Source organism: Bombina bombina, chromosome 1, assembly GCF_027579735.1.
Source record: "Bombina bombina isolate aBomBom1 chromosome 1, aBomBom1.pri, whole genome shotgun sequence".
NCBI lineage: Eukaryota > Metazoa > Chordata > Amphibia > Anura > Bombinatoridae > Bombina > Bombina bombina.
Genome location: NC_069499.1, coordinates 1383632644 through 1383659309, shown reverse-complemented (window position 1 = coordinate 1383659309; position 26666 = coordinate 1383632644). Strand labels below are relative to the sequence as shown.

The window sequence follows — 26666 nt, the reverse complement described above, 5'->3', positions numbered from 1 at the left end:
TTTCCAAGCTTGCTGGTCTCATTACTAGTCTGTTTAAACATGTCTGACATAGAGGAAACTTATTGTTCATTATGTTTAGAAGCCATTGTGGAACCCCCTCTTAGAATGTGTACCAAATGCACTGATTTTCTATAGATTACAAAGACCATATTCTGGCTTTAAAAAAATTTATCACCAGAAGAAATTGACAAGGAGAAAGTTATGCCGTCTAACTCTCCCCACGTGTCAGATCCTATAAATCCCGCTCAGGGGACGCCAAGTACATCTAGCGCGCCCATTGCGTATACCTTGCAAGACATGGCGGCAGTTATGAATCATACCCTTACAGAGGTATTGTCTAAACTGCCAGGATTGCAAGGAAAGCGAGACAGCTCTGGGACTAGAATAAATACAGAGCTCTCTGACGCTTTAGTAGCTATCTCTGATACACCCTCACAATATAATGAAGCTGAAGCAGGGGAGCTTCAATCTGTGGGTGATTTTTCTGATTCAGGGAAGATACTTCAATCTGATTCTGATATGTCTACATTTAAATTTAAGCTTGAACACCTCCGCGTATTGCTCAGGGAGGTTTTAGCAACTCTGGACGACTGTGACACTATTGTAGTCCCAGAGAAATTATGTAGATTGGATAAATACTATGCAGTACCTACTTACACTGATGTTTTTCCAATCCCTAAAAGGTTTTCTGAAATTATTACTAAGGAATGGGATAGACCAGGTGTACCGTTCTCTCCCCCTCCTGTTTTTAAAAAGATGTTTCCTATAGACCCAGCTACACGGGACTTATGGCAGACGGTCCCTAAGGTGGAGGGAGCAGTTTCTACTCTAGCTAAGCGTACCACTATCCCTGTCGAGGACAGTTGTGCTTTTCTAGATCCAATGGATAAAAAATTAGAGGGTTACCTTAAGAAAATTTTTATTCAACAAAGTTTTATTCTCCAGCCTCTTGCATGCATTGCCCCAGTCACTGCTGCCGCAGCTTTCTGGTTTGAGTCCCTAGAGGAGGCTCTACAGGTTGAAACCCCGTTGGAAGATATTATTGACAATCTTAGGGCCCTTAAGCTAGCCAATTCATTTGTTTCTGATGCCGTTGTTCATTTAACCAAGCTAACGGCTAAAAATTCAGGTTTTGCTATTCAGGCGCGTAGGGCGCTATGGCTTAAATCCTGGTCAGCTGACGTGACTTCAAAGTCTAAACTTCTCAACATTCCCTTCAAAGGACAGATCCTATTCGGGCCTGGACTGAAGGAGATCATTTCTGACATCACTGGAGGAAAAGGTCACTCCCTTCCTCAACACAGGTCCAACAAATTAAGGACCAAACAGTCTAGTTTTCGGCCCTTTCGAAACTTCAAGAGTGGCGCAGCTTCAACTTCCTCTAACACAAAACAAGAGGGAACTTTTGCCCAGTCTAAGCCGGTCTGGAGACCTAACCAGGCTTGGAACAAGGGGAAACAGGCCAAGAAGCCTGCTGCTGCCTCTAAGACAGCATGAAGGAGCAGCCCCCGATCCGGAAACGGATCTAGTAGGGGGCAGACTCGCTCTCTTCGCCCAGGCTTGGGCAAGAGATGTCCAGGATCCCTGGGCATTGGAAATTGTGTCATGGGGTTATCTTCTGGAATTCAAAACCTCTCCCCCAAAAGGGAGATTTCATCTCTCACTTTTATCTGCAAACCAGATAAAGAGAGAAGCATTCTTACATTGTGTTCAAGACCTCCTAGTTATGGGAGTGATCCACCCAGTTCCGCAGGAGGAACAGGGACAGGGCTTTTATTCAAATCTGTTTGTTGTTCCCAAGAAAGAAGGAACATTCAGACCAATCTTAGATCTCAAGATCTTAAACAAATTTCTCAAGATGGAGACTATTCGAACCATCCTTCCTATGATCCAGGAGGGTCAATACAGGCACTACCAGTTTGTGGCTCTTCCCTTCGGGTTGGCCACGGCACCAAGAATCTTTACAAAGGTTCTAGGGTCCCTTCTAGCGGTCCTAAGGCCGCGGGCTATAGCAGTAGCCCCTTACTCAGACGACATTCTGATACAGGCGTCGACTTTTCAAGTTGCCAGGTCTCATACGGACATTGTTCTGGCATTTCTGAGGTCGCATGGGTGGAAAGTGAACGAAGAAAAAAGTTCTCTATCCCCTCTCACAAGAGTTTCCTTCCTAGGAACTCTGATAGATTCTGTAGAAATGAAGATTTACCTGACAGAGGCCAGGTTGTCAAAACTTCTAAATTCCTGCCGTGTTCTTTATTCTACTTCTCGCCCTTCAGTGGCTCAGTGTATGGAAGTAATCGGCTTAATGGTAGCGGCAATGGACATAGTGCTGTTTGCCCGCCTACATCTCAGACCGCTGCAACTCTGCATGCTCAGTCAGTGTAATGGGGATTACACAGATTTTTCCCCTCTACTAAATCTGGATCAAGAGACCAGGGATTATCTTCTCTGGTGGTTATCTCGGGTCCATCTGTCCAAGGGTATGACCTTCCGCAGGCCAGATTGGACAATAGTAACGACAGATGCCAGCCTTCTGGGCTGGGGTGCTGTCTGAAACTCCCTGAAGGCTCAGGGCTTGTGGACTCAGGAGGAGACACTCCTTCCGATAAACATTCTGGAACTAAGAGCGATATTCAATGCTCTTCAGGCTTGGCCTCAGCTAGCTGTGGTCAGGTTCATCAGATTTCAGTCGGACAACCTCACGACTGTAGCTTACATCAACCATCAAGGGGGAACAAGGAGTTCCCTAGCAATGTTGGAGGTTTCAAAAATAATTCTATGGGCAGAGGTTCACTCTTGCCATCTATCAGCTATCCATATCCCAGGAGTAGAGAACTGGGCAGTCAGGCAGACTTTTCATCCGGGGGAGTGGGAACTCCATCCGGAGGTGTTTGCAAAGTTGATTCAACTTTGGGGCAAACCAGAACTGGATCTCATGGCGTCTCATCAGAACGCCAAGCTTCCTTGTTACGGGTTCAGATCCAGGGATCCCAAGGCAGCGCTGATAGATGCTCTAGCAGCGCCTTGGTCTTTCAACCTGGCTTATGTGTTTCCACCGTTTCCTCTGCTCCCTCGTCTGATTGCCAAGATCAAGCAGGAGAGAGCTTTGATGATTTTGATAGCTCCTGCGTGGCCACGCAGGACTTGGTACGCAGATCTGGTGGACATGTCATCCTTTCCACCTTGGACTCTGCCGCTGAGGCAGGACCTTCTACTTCAAGGTCCCTTCAAACATCCAAATCTAATTTCTCTGCGTCTGACTGCTTGGAGATTGAACGCTTGATTTTGTCAAAACGTGGTTTTTCCAAGTCGGTCATTGATACCTTAATTCAGGCTCGAAAGCCTGTCACCAGGAAAATCTATCATAAGATATGGTGTAAATATCTTCATTGGTGTGAATCCAAGGGTTACTCATGGAGTAAAGTCAGGATTCCCAGGATATTGTCTTTTCTCCAAGAAGAATTGGAGAAGGGATTGTCAGCTAGTTCCTTAAAGGGACAGATTTCTGCTCTGTCTATTCTTTTGCACAAGCGTCTGGCGGATGTTCCAGACGTTCAGGTGTTTTGTCAGGCTTTAGTTAGAATCAAGCCTGTGTTTAAACCTGTTGCTCCGCCATGGAGTTTAAATTTAGTTCTTAAAGTTCTTCAAGGGGTTCCGTTTGAACCTCTGCATTCCATAGATATCAAGCTTTTATCTTGGAAAGTTCTGTTCTTGGTAGCTATCTCTTCGGCTCGAAGAGTTTCAGAGTTATCTGCCTTGCAGTGTGATTCCCCTTATCAGATCTTCCATGCAGATAAGGTAGTTTTGCGTACCAAACCTGGGTTTCTTCCTAAGGTGGTATCCAATAAGAATATCAATCAAGAGATTGTTGTTCCGTCACTGTGTCCTAATCCTTCTTCAAAGAAGGAACGTCTATTACACAATCTTGACGTGGTTCGTGCTTTAAAGTTTTATTTACAAGCTACTAAAGATTTTCGTCAAACATCTGCATTGTTTGTTGTCTACTCTGGACAGAGGAAAGGCCAAAAGGCTTCAGCAACTTCTCTTTCTTTTTGGTTAAGAAGTATAATCCGCTTATCTTATGAGACTGCTGGCCAGCAGCCTCCTGTAAGAATTACAGCTCATTCCACTAGAGCGGTGGCTTCCACATGGGCCTTTAAAAATGAGGCTTCTGTTGAACAGATTTGTAAGGCGGCGACTTGGTCTTCGCTTCATACTTTTTCTAAATTCTACAAATTTGATACTTTTGCTTCTTCGGAGGCTATTTTTTGGAGAAAGGTCTTGCAGGCAGTGGTGCCTTCCGTTTAAGCGCCTGCCTTGTCCCTCCCTTCATCCGTGTCCTATAGCTTTGGTATTGGTATCCCACAAGTAATGGATGAATCCGTGGACTGGATACACCTTACAAGTCATTTTAAGGCAGGTGTTTTTTAATTTTTAAACTACAGTCACCACTGCACCCTATAGTTTCTCCTTACTCTTGTTTGTCTTCGGTCGAATGACTGTGAGGTGGCAGTTAGGGGAGGAGCTATATAGACAGCTCTGCTGTGGGTGATCCTCTTGCAGCTTCCTGTTGGGAAGGAGAATATCCCACAAGTAATGGATAAATCCATGGACTGGATACACCACAAGAGAAATAAATTTATCAGGTAAGCATAAATTTTGTTTTTCCACCAAGGATACCAATAAAATTATGCAAATAAAATAATAGAAGTAAATTGGAAGTTGATTAAAATTGTATGCTCTATTTGAATCATGAAATAATTTCTTCTGTTATGTGTGATCAGTCCACGGGTCATCATTACTTCTGGGATATAACTCCTCCCCAACAGGAAATGCAAGAGGATTCACCCAGCAGAGCTGCATATAGCTCCTCCCCTCTACGTCACTCCCAGTCATTCTCTTGCACCCAACGACTAGATAGGATGTGTGAGAGGACTATGGTGATTATACTTAGTTTTTATAACTTCAATCAAAAGTTTGTTATTTTACAATAGCACCGGAGCGTGTTATTGCCTCTCTGGCAGAGTTTGAAGAAGAATCTACCAGAGTTTTTTTACTATGATTTTAACCGGAGTAGTTAAGATCATATTGCTGTTTCTCGGCCATCTGAGGGAGGTAAAAGCTTCAGATCAGGGGACAGCGGGCAGATGAATCTGCATTGAGGTATGTAGCAGTTTTTATTTTCTGAATGGAATTGATGAGAAAATCCTGCCATACCGTTATAATAACATGTATGTATACTCTACACTTCAGTATTCTGGGGATGGTACTTCACTGGAATTACTCTGTAAAAAGTACATTAAACCTTTTAATAGGTATTTATTATGTTAAACGTTTTTGCTGGAATGTAGAATCGTTTGCATTTTCTGAGGTACTGAGTGAATAAATGTTTGGGCATTATTTTTCCACTTGGCAGCTGCTTGTTTTAATTGTGACAGTTTCGTTTCTCTCTCACTGCTGTGTGTGAGGGGGAGGGGCCGTTTTTGGCGCTCTTTGCTACGCATCAAAATTTCCAGTCAGTTACTCTTGTATTTCCTGCATGATCCGGTTCATACCTAACAGAACTCAGGGGTCTTCAAACTTCTTTGAAGGGAGGTAGATTCTCTCAGCAGAGCTGTGAGACTTATATTTTGACTGTGATTAAAAACGTTGCTCTGTAGTTTTTACGTTTCAAATTTAATTATTGTTACTTTACTAATGGGAACAAACCTTTGCTAAAAGTTGTGTTGTTTTCAAGGATTGATGCTATAACAGTTTTTCAGTTCATTATTTCAACTGTCATTTAATCGTTTAGTGCTTCTTTGAGGCACAGTACGTTTTTTGTTAAATAAGATTGTAACCAAGTTGCAAGTTTATTTGCTAGTGTGTTAAACATGTCTGATTCAGAGGAAGATACCTGTGTCATTTGTTCCAATGCCAAGGTGGAGCCCAATAGAAATTTATGTACTAACTGTATTGATGCTACTTTAAATAAAAGCCAATCTGTACAAATTGAACAAATTTCACCAAACAGCGAGGGGAGAGTTATGCCGACTAACTCGCCTCACGTGTCAGTACCTGCATCTCCCGCCCGGGAGGTGCGTGATATTGTGACGCCTAGTACATCTGGGCGGCCATTACAGATAACATTACAAGATATGGCTACCGTTATGACTGAAGTTTTGGCTAAATTACCAGAACTAAGGGGCAAGCGTGATCACTCTGGGGTGAGAACAGAGTGCGCTGATAATACTAGAGCCATGTCTGATACTGCGTCACAGCTTGCAGAGCATGAGGACGGAGAGCTTCATTCTGTGGGTGACGGTTCTGATCTAAACAGATTGGATTCAGATATTTCAAATTTTAAATTTAAATTGGAGAACCTCCGTGTATTACTAGGGGAGGTTTTAGCTGCTCTTAATGATTGTAACACTGTTGCAATACCAGAGAAATTGTGTAGGTTGGATAAATACTTTGCGGTACCGGCGAGTACTGACGTTTTTCCTATACCTAAGAGACTAACTGAAATTGTTACTAAGGAGTGGGATAGACCCGGTGTGCCGTTCTCACCCCCTCCAATATTTAGAAAGATGTTTCCAATAGACGCCACCACACGGGACTTATGGCAAACGGTCCCTAAGGTGGAGGGAGCAGTTTCTACCTTAGCTAAGCGTACCACTATCCCGGTGGAGGATAGCTGTGCTTTTTCAGATCCAATGGATAAAAAATTAGAGGGTTACCTTAAGAAAATGTTTGTTCAACAAGGTTTTATATTACAACCCCTTGCATGCATCGCGCCGATTACGGCTGCGGCAGCATTTTGGATGGAGTCTCTGGAAGAGAACCTTAGTTCAGCTACGCTGGACGACATTACGGACAGGCTTAGAGTCCTTAAACTAGCTAATTCATTCATTTCGGAGGCCGTAGTACATTTAATCAAACTTACGGCTAAGAACTCAGGATTCGCCATTCAGGCACGTAGGGCGCTGTGGCTAAAATCCTGGTCAGCTGATGTAACTTCTAAGTCCAAATTACTTAATATACCTTTCAAAGGGCAAACTTTATTTGGGCCCGGTTTGAAAGAAATTATCGCTGACATTACAGGAGGTAAGGGCCACGCCCTGCCCCAAGACAAAGCCAAAGCTAGGGCTAGACAGTCTAATTTTCGTCCCTTTCGGAATTTCAAAGCAGGAGCAGCACCAACTTCCACTGCTCCAAAACAGGAAGGAGCCGTTGCTCGTTACAGACAAGGCTGGAAACCTAACCAGTCCTGGAACAAGGGCAAGCAGGCCAGGAAACCTGCTGCTGCCCCTAAGACAACATGAATCGAGGGCCCCCGATCCGGGACCGGATCTAGTGGGGGGCAGACTCTCTCTCTTCGCCCAGGCTTGGGCAAGAGACGTTCAGGATCCCTGGGCGTTAGAGATCATATCTCAGGGATACCTTCTAGACTTCAAATTCTCTCCCCCAAGAGGGAGATTTCATCTGTCAAGGTTGTCAACAAACCAGATAAAGAAAGAAGCGTTTCTACGCTGTGTACAAGATCTGTTATTAATGGGAGTGATCCATCCGGTTCCGCGGTCGGAACAAGGACAAGGGTTTTACTCAAACCTGTTTGTGGTTCCCAAAAAAGAGGGAACTTTCAGGCCAATCTTGGATTTAAAGATCCTAAACAAATTCCTAAGAGTTCCATCGTTCAAAATGGAAACTATTCGGACAATCTTACCCATGATCCAAAAGGGTCAGTACATGACTACAGTGGATTTAAAGGATGCTTACCTTCACATACCGATTCACAAAGATCATTACCGGTATCTAAGGTTTGCCTTCTTAGACAGGCATTACCAGTTTGTAGCTCTTCCATTCGGATTGGCTACGGCTCCAAGAATCTTCACAAAGGTTCTGGGTGCCCTTCTGGCGGTACTAAGACCGCGAGGAATTTCGGTAGCTCCGTACCTAGACGACATTCTGATACAAGCTTCAAGCTTTCAAACTGCCAAATCTCATACAGAGTTAGTTCTGACATTTCTAAGGTCGCATGGATGGAAAGTGAACGAAAAGAAGAGTTCTCTCTTTCCTCTCACAAGAGTCCCATTCTTGGGGACTCTGATAGATTCTGTAGAAATGAAGATTTATCTGACAGAAGACAGATTAACAAAGCTTCTAAATGCATGCCGTGTCCTTCATTCCATTCAACTCCCGTCAGTAGCTCAATGCATGGAGGTGATCGGCTTAATGGTAGCAGCAATGGACATAGTACCCTTTGCACGTCTACATCTCAGACCGCTGCAATTGTGCATGCTGAGTCAGTGGAATGGGGATTACTCAGACTTGTCCCCTACTCTGAATCTGGATCAAGAGACCAGAAACTCTCTTCTATGGTGGCTTTCTCGGCCACATCTGTCCAGGGGGATGCCATTCAGCAGGCCGGACTGGACAATTGTAACAACAGACGCCAGCCTACTAGGTTGGGGCGCTGTCTGGAATTCTCTGAAGGCTCAGGGACAATGGAATCAGGAGGAAAGTCTCCTACCAATAAACATTCTGGAATTGAGAGCAGTTCTCAATGCCCTTCTGGCTTGGCCCCAGTTAAGAACTCGGGGGTTCATCAGGTTTCAGTCGGACAACATCACGACTGTAGCTTACATCAACCATCAAGGAGGGACAAGAAGCTCCCTAGCAATGATGGAAGTATCAAAGATAATTCGCTGGGCAGAGTCTCACTCTTGCCACCTGTCAGCAATCCACATCCCGGGAGTGGAGAACTGGGAGGCGGATTTCTTGAGTCGCCAGACTTTTCATCCGGGGGAGTGGGAACTTCATCCGGAGGTCTTTGCCCAAATACTTCGACGTTGGGGCAAACCAGAGATAGATCTCATGGCGTCTCGCCAGAACGCCAAACTTCCTCGCTACGGGTCCAGATCCAGGGATCCGGGAGCGGTTCTGATAGATGCTTTGACAGCACCTTGGAACTTCGGGATGGCTTATGTGTTTCCACCCTTCCCGCTGCTTCCTCGATTGATTGCCAAAATCAAACAGGAGAGAGCATCAGTGATTCTAATAGCGCCTGCGTGGCCACGCAGGACTTGGTATGCAGATCTAGTGGACATGTCATCCTGTCCGCCTTGGTCTCTACCTCTAAGACAGGACCTTCTGATACAGGGTCCATTCAAACATCAAAATCTAACTTCTCTGAAGCTGACTGCTTGGAAATTGAACGCTTGATTTTATCAAAACGTGGTTTTTCTGAGTCGGTTATTGATACCCTGATACAGGCTAGGAAGCCTGTTACCAGAAGAATTTACCATAAGATATGGCGCAAATACCTATACTGGTGCGAATCCAAAGGTTACTCCTGGAGTAAGGTTAGGATTCCTAGGATATTGTCCTTTCTACAAGAAGGTTTAGAAAAGGGTTTATCGGCTAGTTCATTAAAGGGACAGATCTCAGCTCTGTCCATCTTGTTGCACAGGCGTCTATCAGAAAATCCAGACGTCCAGGCCTTTTGTCAGGCTTTAGCTAGAATCAAGCCTGTGTTTAAAACTGTTGCTCCGCCATGGAGTTTAAATCTTGTTCTTAACGTTCTACAAGGAGTTCCGTTTGAACCCCTTCATTCCATTGATATAAAGTTGTTATCTTGGAAAGTGTTATTTTTAATGGCTATTTCTTCGGCTCGGAGAGTCTCTGAGTTATCAGCTTTACATTGTGATTCTCCTTATTTGATTTTTCATTCAGATAAGGTAGTTCTGCGTACTAAACCTGGGTTCTTACCTAAGGTAGTCACTAACAGGAACATCAATCAAGAGATCGTGGTTCCTTCTCTGTGCCCGAATCCTTCTTCAAAGAAGGAACGTCTTCTACACAATCTAGATGTAGTTCGTGCCCTCAAGTTCTACTTGCAGGCAACTAAGGATTTTCGACAAACGTCTTCCCTGTTTGTCGTGTACTCTGGTCAGAGGAGAGGTCATAAGGCTTCGGCTACCTCTCTCTCCTTCTGGCTTCGTAGCATAATTCGTTTAGCCTATGAGACTGCTGGACAGCAGCCTCCTGAAAGAATTACAGCTCATTCTACTAGAGCTGTGGCTTCCACTTGGGCCTTTAAGAATGAGGCCTCTGTTGAACAGATTTGCAAGGCTGCAACTTGGTCTTCGCTTCATACTTTTTCCAAATTTTACAAATTTGACACTTTTGCTTCTTCGGAGGCTATTTTTGGGAGAAAGGTTCTTCAGGCAGTGGTTCCTTCTGTATAATGAGCCTGCCTATCCCTCCCGTCATCCGTGTACTTTTGCTTTGGTATTGGTATCCCAGAAGTAATGATGACCCGTGGACTGATCACACATAACAGAAGAAAACATAATTTATGCTTACCTGATAAATTCCTTTCTTCTGTTGTGTGATCAGTCCACGGCCCGCCCTGTTTTTTAAGGCAGGTAGATATTTTTTTTTTTTTAAATTATACTCTAGTCACCACTTCACCCTTGGTTTCTCCTTTCTCGTTGATTCTTGGTCGAATGACTGGGAGTGACGTAGAGGGGAGGAGCTATATGCAGCTCTGCTGGGTGAATCCTCTTGCATTTCCTGTTGGGGAGGAGTTATATCCCAGAAGTAATGATGACCCGTGGACTGATCACACAACAGAAGAAAGGAATTTATCAGGTAAGCATAAATTATGTTTTTTTTAGGTTTCATGTCCCTCAAGGTGCCTCAAAAATCGATACAAAATTGTTCACTAAAAATCATATTTTATTAAAAAAAATGTAAAATTTGTATGTAAATTACACAGGAATAAATTGTATTAAAGGGACACTGAACCCAAATTTTTTCTTTCGTGATTCAGGTAGAGCATGCAATTTTAAGCAACTTTCTAATGTACTCCTATTATCAAATTTTCTTCATTCTTTTGGTATGTTTATTTGAAAAGCAAGAATGTAAGTTTAGATGCCGGCCCATTTTTGGTGAACAACCTGGGTTGTCCTTGCTGATTGGACAGCACCAATAAACAAGTGCTGTCCATGGTCTGAACCACAAATTTGCTGGCTCCTTAGCTTACATGCCTTCTTTTTCAAATAAGGATAGCAAGAGAACGAAGACAAATTGATAATAAGAGTAAATCAGAAAGTTGCTTAAAATTGCATGCTCTATCTGAATCATGAAAGAAAAAAAAAATGGGTTCTGTATCCCTTTAAATATGCACAGCACTACATAAATGGTAAATTTAGTACATTGGATGTGCAAAACATAATTTATGTAAGGAACTTACCTGATAAATTAATTTCTTTCATATTGGCAAGAGTCCATGAGCTAGTGACGTATGGGATATACATTCCTACCAGGAGGGGCAAAGTTTCCCAAACCTCAAAATGCCTATAAATACACCCCCCACCACACCCACAATTCAGTTTAACGAATAGCCAAGAAGTGGGGTGATAAGAAAGGAGCGAAAGCATCAACAAGGAATTGGAATAATTGTGCTTTATACAAAAAAATCATAACCACCACAAAAAGGGTGGGCCTCATGGACTCTTGCCAATATGAAAGAAATTAATTTATCAGGTAAGTTCCTTACATAAATTATGTTTTCTTTCATGTAATTGGCAAGAGTCCATGAGCTAGTGATGTATGGGATAGCAAATACCCAAGATGTGGAACTCCACGCAAGAGTCACTAGAGAGGGAGGGATAAAAATAAAGACGGCCAATTCCACTGAAAAAAGAATCCACAACCCAAATCAAAAAGTTTTCATCTTTATAATGAAAAAAACTGAAATTATAAGCAGAAGAATCAAACTGAAACAGCTGCCTGAAGAACTTTTCTACCAAAAACTGCTTCTGAAGAAGAAAAAACATCAAAATGGTAGAATTTAGTAAAAGTATGCAAAGAAGACCAAGTTGCTTCTTTGCAAATCTGATCAACAGAAGCTTCATTCTTAAAAGCCCAGGAAGTAGAAACTGACCTAGTAGAATGAGCCATAATCCTCTGAGGCGGGGATTTACCCGACTCCAAATAAGCATGATGAATCAAAAGCTTTAACCAAGACGCCAAAGAAATGGCAGAAGCCTTCTGACCTTTCCTAGAACCAGAAAAGATAATAAATAGACTAGAAGTCTTTCTGAAATCTTTAGTAGCTTCAACATATTTCGAAGCTCTTACCACATCCAAAGAATGTAAGGATCTTACCAGAAAATTCTTAGGATTAGGACATAAAGAAGGGACAACAATTTCTCTACTAATGTTGTTGGAGTTCACAACTTTAGGTAAAAATTTAAACGAAGTCTGCAAATACCGCCTTATCCTGATAAAATCAGAAAAGGAAACTCACAAGAAAGAGCAGATAAATCAGAAACTCTTCTAGCAGAAGAGATGACCAAAAGGAACAACACTTTCCAAGAAAGTAATTTAATCTCCAGAGAATGCATAGGCTCAAACGGAGGAGTCTGTAAAGCCTTCAAAACCAAAATAAGACTCGAAGGAGGAGAAATTGATTAATGGCAGGCTTGATACGAACCAAGGCCTGTACAAAACAATGAATATCAGGAAGTTTAGCATTTTTTCTGTAGAACAGAACAGAAAGAGCAGAGATTTGACCTTTCAAAGAACTTGCAGACAAACCCTTATCTAAACCATCCTGAAGAAACTGTAAAATTCTAGGAATTCTAAAAGAATGCCAAGAGAATTTATGAGAAGAGCACCATGAAATGTAAGTCTTCCAAACTCGATAAAAAATCCTTGAGACATAAGGTCTGGCCTTAATGGAAGTGGCCAAGGTTGGCAACTGGACATCCGAACAAGATCCACATACCAAAACCTGAGCGGCCATGCTAGAGCCAGCAGCAGCACAAAAGATTGCTCCATGATAATTTTGAAAATCACTCTTAAAAGAAGAACTAGAGGCGGAAAAATATAGGCAGGTTGATAACTCCAAGGAAGTGTCAATGCATACACTGCTTCCGGACTGAGGATCCCTGGACCTGGATAGGTACCTGGGAAGTTTCTTGTTTAGATGAGATGTCATCAGATCTATTTCTGGAAGCCCCCACATCTGAACAATTTGAAAAAAACACATCTGGGTGAAGAGACCATTCTCCCGGATGTAAAGCTTGATGACCGAGATAATCCGCTTCCCAATTGTCTATACCTGGGATATGGTCCGCAGAAATTAGACGGGAGCTGGATTCTGCCCAAGCAAGTATCCGAGATACTTCTTCCACAGCCTGAGGACTGAGAGTCCCACCCTGATGATTGACATATGCCACAGTTGTGACATTGTCTGTCTGAAAACCAATAAACGTCTCTCTCTTCAAAAAGAAGCCAAAACTGAAGAACTCTGAGAATCGCAAGGAGTTCCAAAATATTGAATGGTAATCTCGCCTCTTGAGATTTCCAAACCCCTTGTGCTGACAGAGATCCCCAGACAGCTTCCCAACCTAAAAGACTCGCATCTGTTGTGATCATGGTCCAGGTTGGATGAACCGAAGAGACCCGTAGATTTGTTAGTGTCAATATCTGATGAAGGATATTCTGAATCGGATAAATCCTCATCAGAGAAGGATAATTCAGTATGTTGTCGGTCATTTGAAAAATTCATCAACTAAATGAGAAGTTTAAAAAAGACCTTTACATTTTATTAAAAGGCGGGATAGCAGACAAAGCCTTTAGAATAGAATCAGAAAAATAATCCTATAAATTCCTAGGTATATCTTGTACATTAGATGTTAAAAGAATAGCAATAGATAATGCATTAATACTGATGAACTCTGCATGTAAAAATTTATCATGATAGCTTATTACAAACCATAGCTAAAGATAAAAATTCATAACATTAAAATAAATTAACTTAGCTTTGGTAGGACTGATATCAGTCATCAGGAATCCAACAGTGTTTTCTGATACAGGAACAGTTTTTGAGATATCTTGCAAATGTAAGAGAAAAAACAACATATAAAGCAAAATATCAATTTCCTTAAATGACAGTTTCAGGAATGGGAAAAAAATGCAAGCAAAATAAGCCGCTGAAAACCAGAAGCAGAATGAAATAAAGACTTAAATAATGTCAGAAATCTGGCGCCAAGTATGACGCCCACAACTGACAAAATATTTTTTGCCGCCAAGAACGTCTGCAACAAACACGAGCGTCATAGATGACGCAACTATGTGAAAATTCTCGGCGCCAACTAAGACGCCGGAAATGACGAAAATACGTCAACAAACGTAATTCTCGCGCCAAAAAAGTCTTGCGCCAAGAATGACGCAATAAATTATAGCATTTTTCGCACCCGTGAGCCTAACAGCCCGCAATTTAGAAAGAATGTCAATTTGAAAATTCCAGGTAAGAATTTTTTATTTTTTTTAATATGCATTTCTCAAAATGAAACTGACAGTCTGCAAAAAGGAAATATACTGATAAACCTGAATCATGGCAAATATAAGTACAAATATTATATTTAGAACTTTACAAATAAAGTGCCAAACCATAGCTGAGAGTGTCTAAATAAAGGAAAACCTACTTACCAAAAGACACTCATCTACATAAAGTAGATAGCCAAACCAGTACTGAAACGAGAATCAGCAGAGGTAATGGTATATAAGAGTATATTGTCGATCTGAAAAGGGAGGTAGGAGATGAATCTCTACGACCGATAACAGAACCTATGAAATAGATCCCCTAGAGGATGACCATTGCATTCAATAGGTAATACTCCCTCCACATCCCTCTGTCATTCACTGCACTCTGAGAGGAACCGGGCTTCAGCATGCTGAGAAGCGCATATCAACGTAGAAATCTAGCACAAACTTACTCCACCACCTCCATGGGAGACAAAGTTTGTAAAACTGAATTGTGGGTGTGGTGGGGGGTGTATTTATAGGCATTTTGAGGTTTGGGAAACTTTGCCCCTCCTGGTAGGAATGTATATCCCATACGTCACTAGCTCATGGACTCTTGCCAATTACATGAAATAAAACACACTTATATTTCAAAATACAAGACGTAATTGTTTATTTTTTTCCGTAAAATGGGCACATATATATATGTGTGTGTTCAGAGAGGAATTGCTTGGTATTTGCCTGGACTGACCGTAATAGGCGGGATCAGACTGATATACTACAGGAAAGTTCTGCTCTGTAAAAAGCATTGCTAGGCTAAAAAGAAGCTGCACCCAGGTGGTAAATCGCCATAGAACAGGCTTACAATGTTATTGAGCTGGTTGGTTGTTCCTGCGAGTGTGCTTGTGCGTGTGTGTGTATGTATGTGTATATGTATATATATATATATATATATATATATATATATATATATATATATATATATATATACACAGTTGCAAGAAAAAGTATGTTAACCCTTTGGAATGATATGGATTTCTGCACAAATTGGTCATAAAATGTGATCTGATCATCATCTAAGTCACAACAATAGACAATCACAGTCTGCTTAAACTAATAACACACAAAGAATGAAATGCTGCCATGTTTTTATTGAACACACCATGTAAACATTCACAGTGCAGGTGGAAAAAGTATGTGAACCCCTAGACTAATGACATCTCCAAGAGCTAATTGGAGTGAGATGTCAGCCAACTGGAGTCCAATCAATGAGATGAGATTGAAGGTGTTGGTTACAGCTGCCCTGCCCTATAAAAAAACACCAGTTCTGGGTTTGCTTTTCACAAGAAGCATTGCCTGATGTGAATGATGCCTCACACAAAAGAGCTCTCAGAAGACCTACGATTAAGAATTGTTGACTTGCATAAAGCTGGAAAGGGTTATAAAAGTATATCCAAAAGCCTTGCTGTTCATCAGTCCACGGTAAGACAAATTGTCTATGAATGGACAAAGTTCAGCACTGCTGCTACTCTCCCTAGAAGTGGCCGTCCTGTAAAGATGACTGCAAGAGCACAGCACAGACTGCTCAATGAGGTGAAGAAGAATCCTAGAGTGTCAGCTAAAGACTTACAAAAGTCACTGGCAAATGCTAACATCCCTGTTAGCGAATCTACAATACGTAAAACACAAAACAAGAATGGATTTCATGGGAGGATATGACAGAGGAAGCCACTGCTGTCCAAACAAAACATTGCTGCACGTTTACAGTTTACACAAGAGCACCTGGATGTTCCACAGCAGTACTGGCAAAATATTCTGTGGACAGGTGAAACCAAAGTTGAGTTGTTTGGAAGAAACACACAACACTATGTGTGGCGGCGAAAAAGAGGCACAGCACACCAACACTAAAACCTCATCCCAACTGTGAAGTATGGTGGTGGGGGCATCATGGTTTGGGGCTGCTTTGCTGCGTCAGGGCCTGGACGGATTGCTATCATTGAAGGAAAAATGAATTCCCAAGTTTATCAAGACATTTTGCAGGAGAACTTAAGGCCATCTGTCTACCAGCTGAAGCTCAACAGAAGATGGGTGTTGCAACAGGACAATGACCCAAAGCATAGAAGTAAATCAACAACAGAATGGCTTAAACAGAAGAAAATATGCCTTCTGAAGTGGCCCAGTCAGAGTCCTGACCTCAATCCGATTTGAGATGCTGTGGCATGACCTCAAGAAAGTGATTCACACCAGACATCCCAAGAATATTGCTGAACTGAAACAGTTCTGTAAAGAGCAATGGTCAAGAATTACTCCTGACCGTTGTGCACGTCTGATCTGCAACTACAGGAAACGTTTGGTTGAAGTTATTGCTGCCAAAAGAGGTTCAACCATTTATTAAATCCAAGGGTTCACATACTTTTTCCACCTGCACTGTGAATGTTTACATGGTGTGTTCAATAAAAACATGGCAACATTTCATTCTTTGTGTGTTATTAGTTTAAGCAGACTGTGATTGTCTATTGTTGTGACTTAGATGATGATCAGATCACATTTTATGATCAATTTGTGCAGAAATCCTAATCTTTCCAAAGGGTTCACATACTTTTTCTTGCAACTGTGTGTGTATATAATATATATATATATATATATATATATATATATATATATATATATATATATATATATATATATATATATATATATCCTCCGTGTGTGTCTGCACTCCCAATGCTGTGTAGTCATCAACCAGGGTGCAAAGTCAAACAAGTATACAGTCTATATCCAATAAAGGACTGCACTCACTGGATTTAGTTTCAGAAACCTTCAAATCTTTATTGTGGTAACGTTTCGGGGTTCGCAGACCCCTTCCTCAGACCAGACAACAGTGCAAGTGAACAAAGTGTGCAATATATAGCACTAGCCCCACCCATCACAAACATCAAAATTGCGCCAAAAATCCATCACCATGGTAACACACAAACAAGGCCCCATGACCATACCACCAGAAAACACAATCAAAATACAAAATAAAACAAACTGCATATGCAAGTATTTTGCATAACCTCATAGTTGAACACTAATATGTACAATCATCAGTAGTAGTAGATATTCAGTAGTTACAATAGAATCACTGTAATTAGTTACTGATCCAGTTTAAGTAGCTTAAAGTATATTTAGACAAGCAATGATGGAAAACACACTAATCAAATAATCAAAGTAAACATCATGCAAGAAGAGGAATCTATCTATCAGTTGCACTGTTTAAAAACATATCCACCTCCCTGTATCCAGTTACAGGACTCAATCTTAAGGAAATTTACACATAAGCCATATCATATAAACATTGCAACATAGATTAGGCATTTAAACTTCTAGCATTTGAACTAGATGAAAAATAAACAAATAATAAAAAGTCAATCAGATATATATAGATATATATGAGGTCTGTTACTGCTAATTCAATGTCCCCCATATTTATCCCAAGGCTTGCTATGACCAATCCTATGTAAAAGTATGTGAGCTATAAGTACTAATCTGACATTCTGGCAGATACAAATATACAAAAATACAAAATTGTCAAGCCCCCTGGGCGCGCAGAGCAATGTGTTGTGTCCCATGCGAGTTGAATATAACAAAAAGGCCCGTAGTTCCCAGTGTCAGGGTTCTATGCAGGATGTCTTAGCCAGTGTATTATACCCTAGTGTTGGGAGCTTAGATAGATGTAAACATGGGTGCGTGTATTTACCTATGTAGCAAGTCTGTGTACCGAGTCTGTAGTGCATCAGTGAAACAGGCGCGGCTCAACCCGGTATAGCGTGAGTGAGCTTGGAGCACGACCGCATGGCTAATTAGCATAGCCTGTCAGTCAGTCAATGGGCGTAGCTAGGTCACGGAGTGACAGCGGAGCCTGTGATTAGAGTTATGCCGGGCTGCTACTATACCTATCTCAACTGAGCTTCTTTGTGAGCCCCAAGAAAATCAAAGCTAGTATATCAGGCTTATATTAAATGGTCACATAGGTCTTAAATATGGTCTATTGTGAATAAGTATGTATAATCATATGTGTGCCTAAACATCAGAGCATTTGGTGGGAGCTATAAAAAACCGCTGTGTGCGTGATAATGGGAGGCAGGCAGATTCAGGATAAGACGAACCTAGAGCAACACGGATTTACTGCTTAAAATGTGAATCATTAGAAATTAAAAGATAAAAAATATAAAAAATTAAAAATAACCAAATTAATATTAAACCGTTAGTGAATAAATTAAATTAAATCAATAGCCAGCCTGCATCACAGGCCAAGTAGAGAAAAAAGGGGGGTAGTTGGGTACTGCCATCATGGGTCTTACATGCTCATAAGAGCCACTAGGGTGTAATTTATATGAATGTTAGATGATATGGCTTATGTGTATATTTCCTTAAGATTGAGTCCTGTAACTGGATACAGGGAGGTGGATATGTTTTTAAACAGTGCAACTGATGGATAGATTCCTCTTCTTGCATGATGTTTACTTTGATTATTTGATTAGTGTGTTTTCCATCATTGCTTGTCTAAATATACTTTAAGCTACTTAAACTGGATCAGTAACTAATTACAGTGATTCTATTGTAACTACTGAATATCTACTACTACTGATGATTGTACATATTAGTGTTCAACTATGAGGTTATGCAAAATACTTGCATATGCAGTTTGTTTTATTTTGTATTTTGATTGTGTTTTCTGGTGGTATGGTCATGGGGCCTTGTTTGTGTGTTACCATGGTGATGGATTTTTGGCGCAATTTTGATGTTTGTGATGGGTGGGGCTAGTGCTATATATTGCACACTTTGTTCACTTGCACTGTTGTCTGGTCTGAGGAAGGGGTCTGCGAACCCCGAAACGTTACCACAATAAAGATTTGAAGGTTTCTGAAACTAAATCCAGTGAGTGCAGTCCTTTATTGGATATAGACTATATATATATATATATATATATATATATATATATATATATATATATATATATATAAAATAACTCGTTGTGTAAACTATTTACAAATCTAGACAAGTCAGAAAACTTGCTTTTCCCACAGAAACTCTCCGATTACACTGTTTCCAATGCAGAAAAGGATTCTGGGTAAGATATGCAAATGCGGTTCACAATGACTCACCTTTTTACTTTTAGCCTGCTTTTTAAGGCAGGCTTCCCTTTACGCCATAGCATCGCCGCATTACACAGCTTTTACACTTAGCTAGGGTTAGTACAGTGATTCAGACCAATCCCAGTTATATATAAAATATTATACACACAGTGCTATTAAGGAGCGATTATTGAATCATTTTCAGAAAAGATTCAATAAGACAAGTTCATTTAATTTAGACAAAAATTATATGGTAACCACAACTATTTTCACCCAATGAAAAAAAAGTTTACGAGACATATTTGCCATGTGCTCAAATATTTTGCGTGTTTTTTTTATTCCACTCTTTATTTATAATGTTTCTGTCCCAAAAATAAAAGCTGATTTTTCTTGTCTCACTAATATTTGGGTAAAATGTTAATTTAGTCAAGAGCTCTTCCACCTAATCACAAAGTATTGTGAAAGTAACTGAAATTACGAATTCTAGTTGTTTATTAACTGACATTACCAGGAAGGAGGTTCTTCTTATATGCTGCCTTTGTGCTCAATAACTAACCATCATTGTATAATTCAGCTTCAACATGAAAAAAACATACCTGAACCCTTAACTATGTGACCATTTAAAAGAAATATAGATAAGGGTGTTAAAAATAATACCAATCAATGCATTTCAAAAGATATACTGTCTTAATCAGGTTTTAATTCAAGTACCACTGAGTAGCATGACATGAACTTTGTCAGATTGCTCAGAATATTATATTTCTAGAACAGATGGCTGAGGAAAATCTGCCACTTCTTCCGATAGGATATAAAAAGACCAAGCTGCTTCTAAATATGTTGTCAGTAGGAAGTGACAGCCATCAGGAAAGCTAATCTGTAGCAAAGCAGTTTTAGCTCACGCAACCAAAGAAATTGCTAAATCATAGTTCAGAGCCACAAGTAACTGCAAAGCTGCATAGGTCCAGTAATTTATTAAAGGAACATAGAACTCACAATTAAAATGTTTGTGATTCTGATACAATTCTCTTGTTATCCTTTGTTTAAACTTAGAGACGTTAAAGTCAAAACTAAATGTTTGATTTAAATAGAGCATGCGATTTTTAACAACTTTCCAATTTTTTTCTATTATCAAATAGAAGTTTAGGAGCATACATGTGTCTTTAGCATTCTATGGCAGCAGTATTTGCTACAGTGTATAACATTGTTGCAAAGACCTCTTGCCAGATAGCTAAAGACATGTGCACATTCATAAGATCACCTAGGATTATTCTTTAACAAAGGATACCAAGAGAACTAAACTAAATTGATAATAGAAGTAAATTGGAAAGTTGTTTAAAATGTCATGCTTTCTCCAGTCCATCTAATTTATGTTTAAATGTTTTTTTATTAGAATATTTCTCACTTTCTTATTTTCAGATAAACATACAGAAATAGTAATAACGATAAGTGTACAATTATAACATTTTGAATATATTATGACCTTCCACTTCCCCCACCCCAAGCTTCTGCTTGATTGTCTTTCTCTGGGATAAAAGGTATGAAGGGTTTTTAGAGAATTTTATCTCCTTTTATCTTTAGTCCATCAACTGAACCTCTTTTTACAGTGTGGAGTGGGATAAACAAACGGCATTGTATGTAACATTAAATTAAAAGGATAACAAAGAAAAATCTCAGAAAGAAGAGAAAAAAACATTGACATATTTTCTACCTAGAGATATTTTTTTGACCATAAAAATATGAGTATGTTCTTAATGTATGTAGCCTAAGTTGTGCTCTAATTCATTATGTTTTAGAACCCTCTTTAATAACCCAGTAATGCCAGACTTTATTGGTTATATCCCTGTTGTTTGGTATCCCTGAAGCTGATTCATATATAGTGTAGATGTATTGGATTTTATTTCGTATTTCTGCCCATGAAGGAGCACCTGTTTTCGAGCATTTTGCTATACTGGTTCTAGTACCGTACATAGAATTTTAATAAAGGTGTTTGTGTTTGTTGTATTTCTTGATTTGCTCGTGAAGTAGAGCCTGCACCATAGTGAGTTGTAATTCTTCTTATAGTAGTTTACTGATTAGAGAAGATAGCGCTTTCCAGATTAACTGGACGTCATTGCACTCCCACCACATATGTTTATAAGTGCCTACTTCTCCACATCCCCTATAACAAAGTCTACTACCATGTTGGTACATGTGTAAGGTTTCCAATGGTGTCGAGTCCAGCGGAAGATTGTTTTTATGGAGTTTTCTTTTAAATCTGTACTCAATAAGCCTTTATTTGCAGAGTTGAACAGCATCTCCCATTCTTGTCTCTCTAGAGATATCCCTAAATATTTCTCCCAATTTATCATAACTGAAGCCTTAGAAGTATTTGGTAGAGTTTGTATAGCTATATAAAGTTTTGATATAGTTTGTTTAGGTCTGTGTTGGCTGCTACTTATATTTTCTAAGGTTGTTGCTGAGTTGGTAAGTGTAGGTTGGAGTTGGAGATATAGGCACCAATGTAGTTTGAGGGGTTCCAATTTAAGTTGTAAATGGGCAAAAGTTAAGAATAATCTGTTTTCTAGTAAGTTGGCTACTCTGTACAAGCCCTTATTCTCCCATTTGCTAATTTGTTTTCTAAGATCTCTGGGTAATAAGTATCTAATCGGAGATAATAAGGAATGTTCGTGAAAAAGTTTTGTTTATTTCGCCACTTTGGTCCAGTTGTATAGGGTAAGCTCTATTGTAGGAGGTGCAAGTTGTATTGTACAGGATTGTGAGAGTTGTTTGTCCCAAAATACTGAGTCTGGAAATTCCCATGCCCCCAGGTCTGCGTCCAGTGTTATCCATATAGCCTCATTAGGTCTTCTATGTATCATGGAATCTTGGGCTAATCTAGCTGCCCCTTAATAGTCCAAGTTAGGTGCTCCTATTCATCCTATAGATTTATGTCTGGTTACTATGATGTTTGAAATTCTAGCTGTCTTTACATCTAATGAAAAATACTAAGTCCGATTGTAAGGTAGCTAAATCTGAGTTTATAATTTTAATCGGGAGTGCTCTGAATAGATATAATATACAGGGAAGTACATTCATTTTGACCGCTGCTAGTTGTTTCAGCCAGGAGAAGTTATAAGATTTCCATTTTTGTATATCTTTTCTCAAGTTTTAAAAAGTGGGGTGTAGTTATGTTTAGTTGGTGGAATTGTGTGGTTAGATAAATTCCTAAATATTGGATTGAGTTTTTAATCCATTTAAAGTCGAAATATAATTCTAGTAATTTCTGCGCATGGGAAACAGTTCACATTTATCAGAGTTTAGCCGGTATCCAGATATTGCAGATCATTTTTCTAATACATTATATAAGTTAGGTACAGAGAAGCGGTTTAGTTATTGGGAAGATCTTAGACTTATAGCCAGCTGAGGCTACTTGTGCTTTGGGAGTCGAATATATTGCTTTAAGAGCTGTTATAAAAGAGCCGTCAAATCCCATATAGTTTAGGGTCAAAAACATAGAATTCCAGTCAATTCTGTTGAACGTCTCAAATGACAGAAGCAGAGAAGGCGTTTTTGACTCATTCAGATAGTGTATAAGATTAATCATGCGTCTGATATTGTCAGGAGCTTCTCTGTCTTTAATGAATCCCACCTGGTCTGGGTGGACCAGCGAGGGTAATATCAATTTAAGACGATTTGCCAGAATTTTAGTGAACATTTTTAGGTCTTGGTTAATGAGTAAAATGGGGTCGTAGTTGGGCAGTCCATCTAATTTAAAGGGACATTAACCCTTTGAGTGCTAAGTACTTTCCCACCTGGGTGCTAAGATTTTTTTAATGTTTTTTTTTATTTTTTTAACAATTTTTTTTTTTTTACTTTTTTTTTTTTCCTCAGACCCCCAATACTTACACTGTTGGAAAGGTTAGGCGATTACCTTTCCAACAGTGGGTCTTGGGGGTCTGTAGCTGCTTAGGTGCCTGAGATGGCGGCTTCTAAGCAGCATGCCCCCTGCTCCTATACTTAACATTGTTAAGTATAAATAAAGTTGCGCGGTGACGTCATCACGTTATTGCACATGACGTCACCACGCAATACGGGAAGCCCCGGCGATGCCTGTCACTATACAGGCACGATCGCCGGGGTAGGAGCGGGTGGGAGCCCCCAGATCTCCCTCAAGGTGGGAGAATGCTAGTGACAGCTCTGAGCCGTCATTGGCACCAGAGTGGGAAACTCTGTGACGGCTCAGAGCCGTCATTAGCACTTAAAGGGTTAAACACTAAATAAATGCTAGATAAAATGACGCATTCAAAGAAAAGATTAGTCTGAGAAGAACATGTAGATTTATTTTTTAAAGTTTCATGAGCTTTTTAAATATTGACAAAATAAGGGTAAAGTTTTAGTGTCTATAAATCAATGGGAGCTGCAATTGTATAACTTAGGTTACCTTCTCTGCTGTGGCCAATTAGGGACAGTTATAAATAAGTCGCTAGAGTGTGCGGTTAGTGGCTGTGTGGAATATAACAGTTTTCTGCACTTACATTTCTAACAGGAACTGAAAAGCACATTGTCAGAATAAAATCACAGGAAAAAGGGACAAAATAAATAATGAAAGTATATTGCAATATTTTTTTTAGATATATACATTATATTACCACCTAAAAGTATTTTAATGTCCCTTTTAACTATTTTCCTTGAGAGCTTATTAGGTAGGCTCAGGACTATGTGCTATATAGTGCATAGAACTGAGCCTACCTAAATATGCTCTCAAGGAAATGAGCTAATATTCAATAAAATATTCAAAGAAAAAGAGAATTTTTATTTGAGTATTTTTCACACACAATAAAGGGGACATAAGTTAAAATTAAACTTGCATGTTTCAGATGTAGCATGTACTTTTTAAGACACTTTTAAATTCACTTCTGTTATCAAATTTGCTTTTTCTCTTGAAGAGCATAAACCTTTTCAGCAGCAAAAATACACTTCTGAGAGCTAGCTGATGATTGGTGTCTACTGGAAAAACTGGGTTGTGTTACATCTTAAAGGGATATGAAACAACAATTTTTTTTCTTTTATGATTCAGATATATATCAAACTGTTTAAAACTACTATCCAATTTACTTCTACTATACAAATGTGCTTCATTATCTTGTTATCCTTTGTTAAAGGAGCAGCAGTGCACTACTGATGAGACACTTAGTAAATGCCTATAGTAAAGAATCCAAAATAAAATCTGCCTTTTGCTTACAAGCTTGAAAATAATTTTTATTTTTTAAAGGCGGGTCCTGTATTTGCTTGTTTGGTGTTAATTATATATTTTAGCAATTCGTCTCTTAGTATGTATGTGTTTTTGCTGTGGTTTTTTGGGGTTGTTTTCTTTTGTTGTACCTTTATCAGCAATGTTTTGTGTTAAAGTTATTTCAATTTTTTTTCTTTTTCTCTTCTCAGATCTGTGATCGATGTAGACAGAGAACAAAAAGTACCAAAAAACTAACCATACAACGGTTTCCACGCATTCTTGTCCTACGTATCCTTTCTTTATAAATCATAGCAGCACAAAACACATCTGATGCATTGCAAAGTTTTATGTTGCATAAGTAATCTGTTTTTCTTTCTTTTCTTTTTTTTTTTTGTCTCTTTTGTAGTAAATTAATATTTAATTATTATATGAATCCAGCATATTTGCATTTTAGGAATAATCTTTTCACATCACATGAGTATCTGAGAATAAATTTAGCACACATCTCTTAATATGGGCAGCCCTGATCGGTCTGTGAGTGCAGTCAGTTTCCTGGTTGCAGAAAGCACACAGAGTTAGAAGCTATCATAGCAAGCAGAGGATAGGAGTTAAAGGAGGTGATTTGCCTCTTTTTCAGAACCACAAATTACACAAATTATGTTGCTGTTCACAAATTATGGATGCCGAGTTAGTTTTTATTTATATTTTTTTCTTTTAAAAAACATTAATTTGACTCCAGACCAACATAAAAGTCAAATGTAACATACATTCTATAGCATATATTACTGAAATGACCTTAATTTAGAGATATTCTGACTTTATTGGTTTATGTTTACACTATATAGGTCACATATGTTGTTTTAGCACATTGCTAGCAATAAAGTCATTATAAATGTAATCCTCAATGTAATTTTAAAACAATTAATATATATATTGCTGAAAAGTAAATCCAGTCCGTAAAGATGTTAATCTCTCTTAATGCTCCAGTAATCTGTTAGAAAGTCCACACAGAAATCTCTGATAAACAAAGTAGAACACATTATTATCATTATTTTACATAATAAAAGGTAAACCACTTCCCTAAATTGTATAAAGCTGATAGTCTGCTGTCCTGGATTGCATGTTTGCTATGGTGCATTTTAATTATTTATTTGTATTTGTTGTAGAATGCACAGTGGATTTGTTTTGAGAATTTATTTTTCTTGTATAAACTTTGAGCAATTAGGCTGTAAACAGCAGTGTAATTTAGTAGCGCCGTATATGCAATCTCACCTTTTTTATATTTACTGTGTGTAATAAGGGGGAAGACTTTGGAAATACCACATTAAATGATTTTACACTGGGTATGGCATTAAAGGGACCGTTTATTCAAAAAATGTCCCCTTTAAATTGATCCCAATGATCCATTTTACCTGCTGGAGTGTATTAAATTGTTTACAAGTAACTCCTTTACTCCTATGTAAGCATTTGAAATAGCTTATTTAGCCAGTGGTATCCCCACCTATACTGAAAGTTTCTATACTGAAGTCTAAGCTATTGATACGCCTAAGTAAACACAATCAGCAGAATAAATTACACTCCCAGTGGGGCGCAGGATAGTTAAGTAATACAATGTTAATTTTGCAGTATTCTCTCTTGGTTTCCAGACAAATCTAAGATAAGGAAGCAAAAGTGTGTGTACATAAAGAGATAACATAACGAGATATATTACCTACAAGCTCAACACATTGTAATGGGCTGTGGCTTGAAAGCACAAAACCAGCTAATTGATGTACACAAATAAACCTGAAAATACTCTGCAGCTGGTATAATAAGTAATTGAAAATACATTAATGGAAAAACAATTATACAGTGTACTGTTCCTTTAACTTTTGTTTTCGGGTTTGCAGCCTGTTTGGACAATAAGTGAAAAGTTATTGGAACTTATATTTGAGAAAACCTTCTTTTACCGCCTTTGACCGCAGATAGTCTGCAACACACTGCAGGACTATTTTGAGCTGTTTTATATATACTGTGTATGTATGTGTGTGTGT

General features: G+C 39.3%; 1 protein-coding gene across 1 annotated transcript in view; it reads left to right on the top strand.

Annotated features, from left to right (window-relative positions):
* The window catches only part of USP21 (ubiquitin specific peptidase 21), a 140034-nt gene that overhangs the window by 84351 nt on the left and 29017 nt on the right, over nt 1–26666 (top strand). The window contains exon 11 of the mRNA XM_053704488.1: nt 24843–24921. Within this exon, the coding sequence (XP_053560463.1) occupies nt 24843–24921 (79 nt within the window). The remainder of the gene's footprint in view (nt 1–24842; nt 24922–26666) is intronic.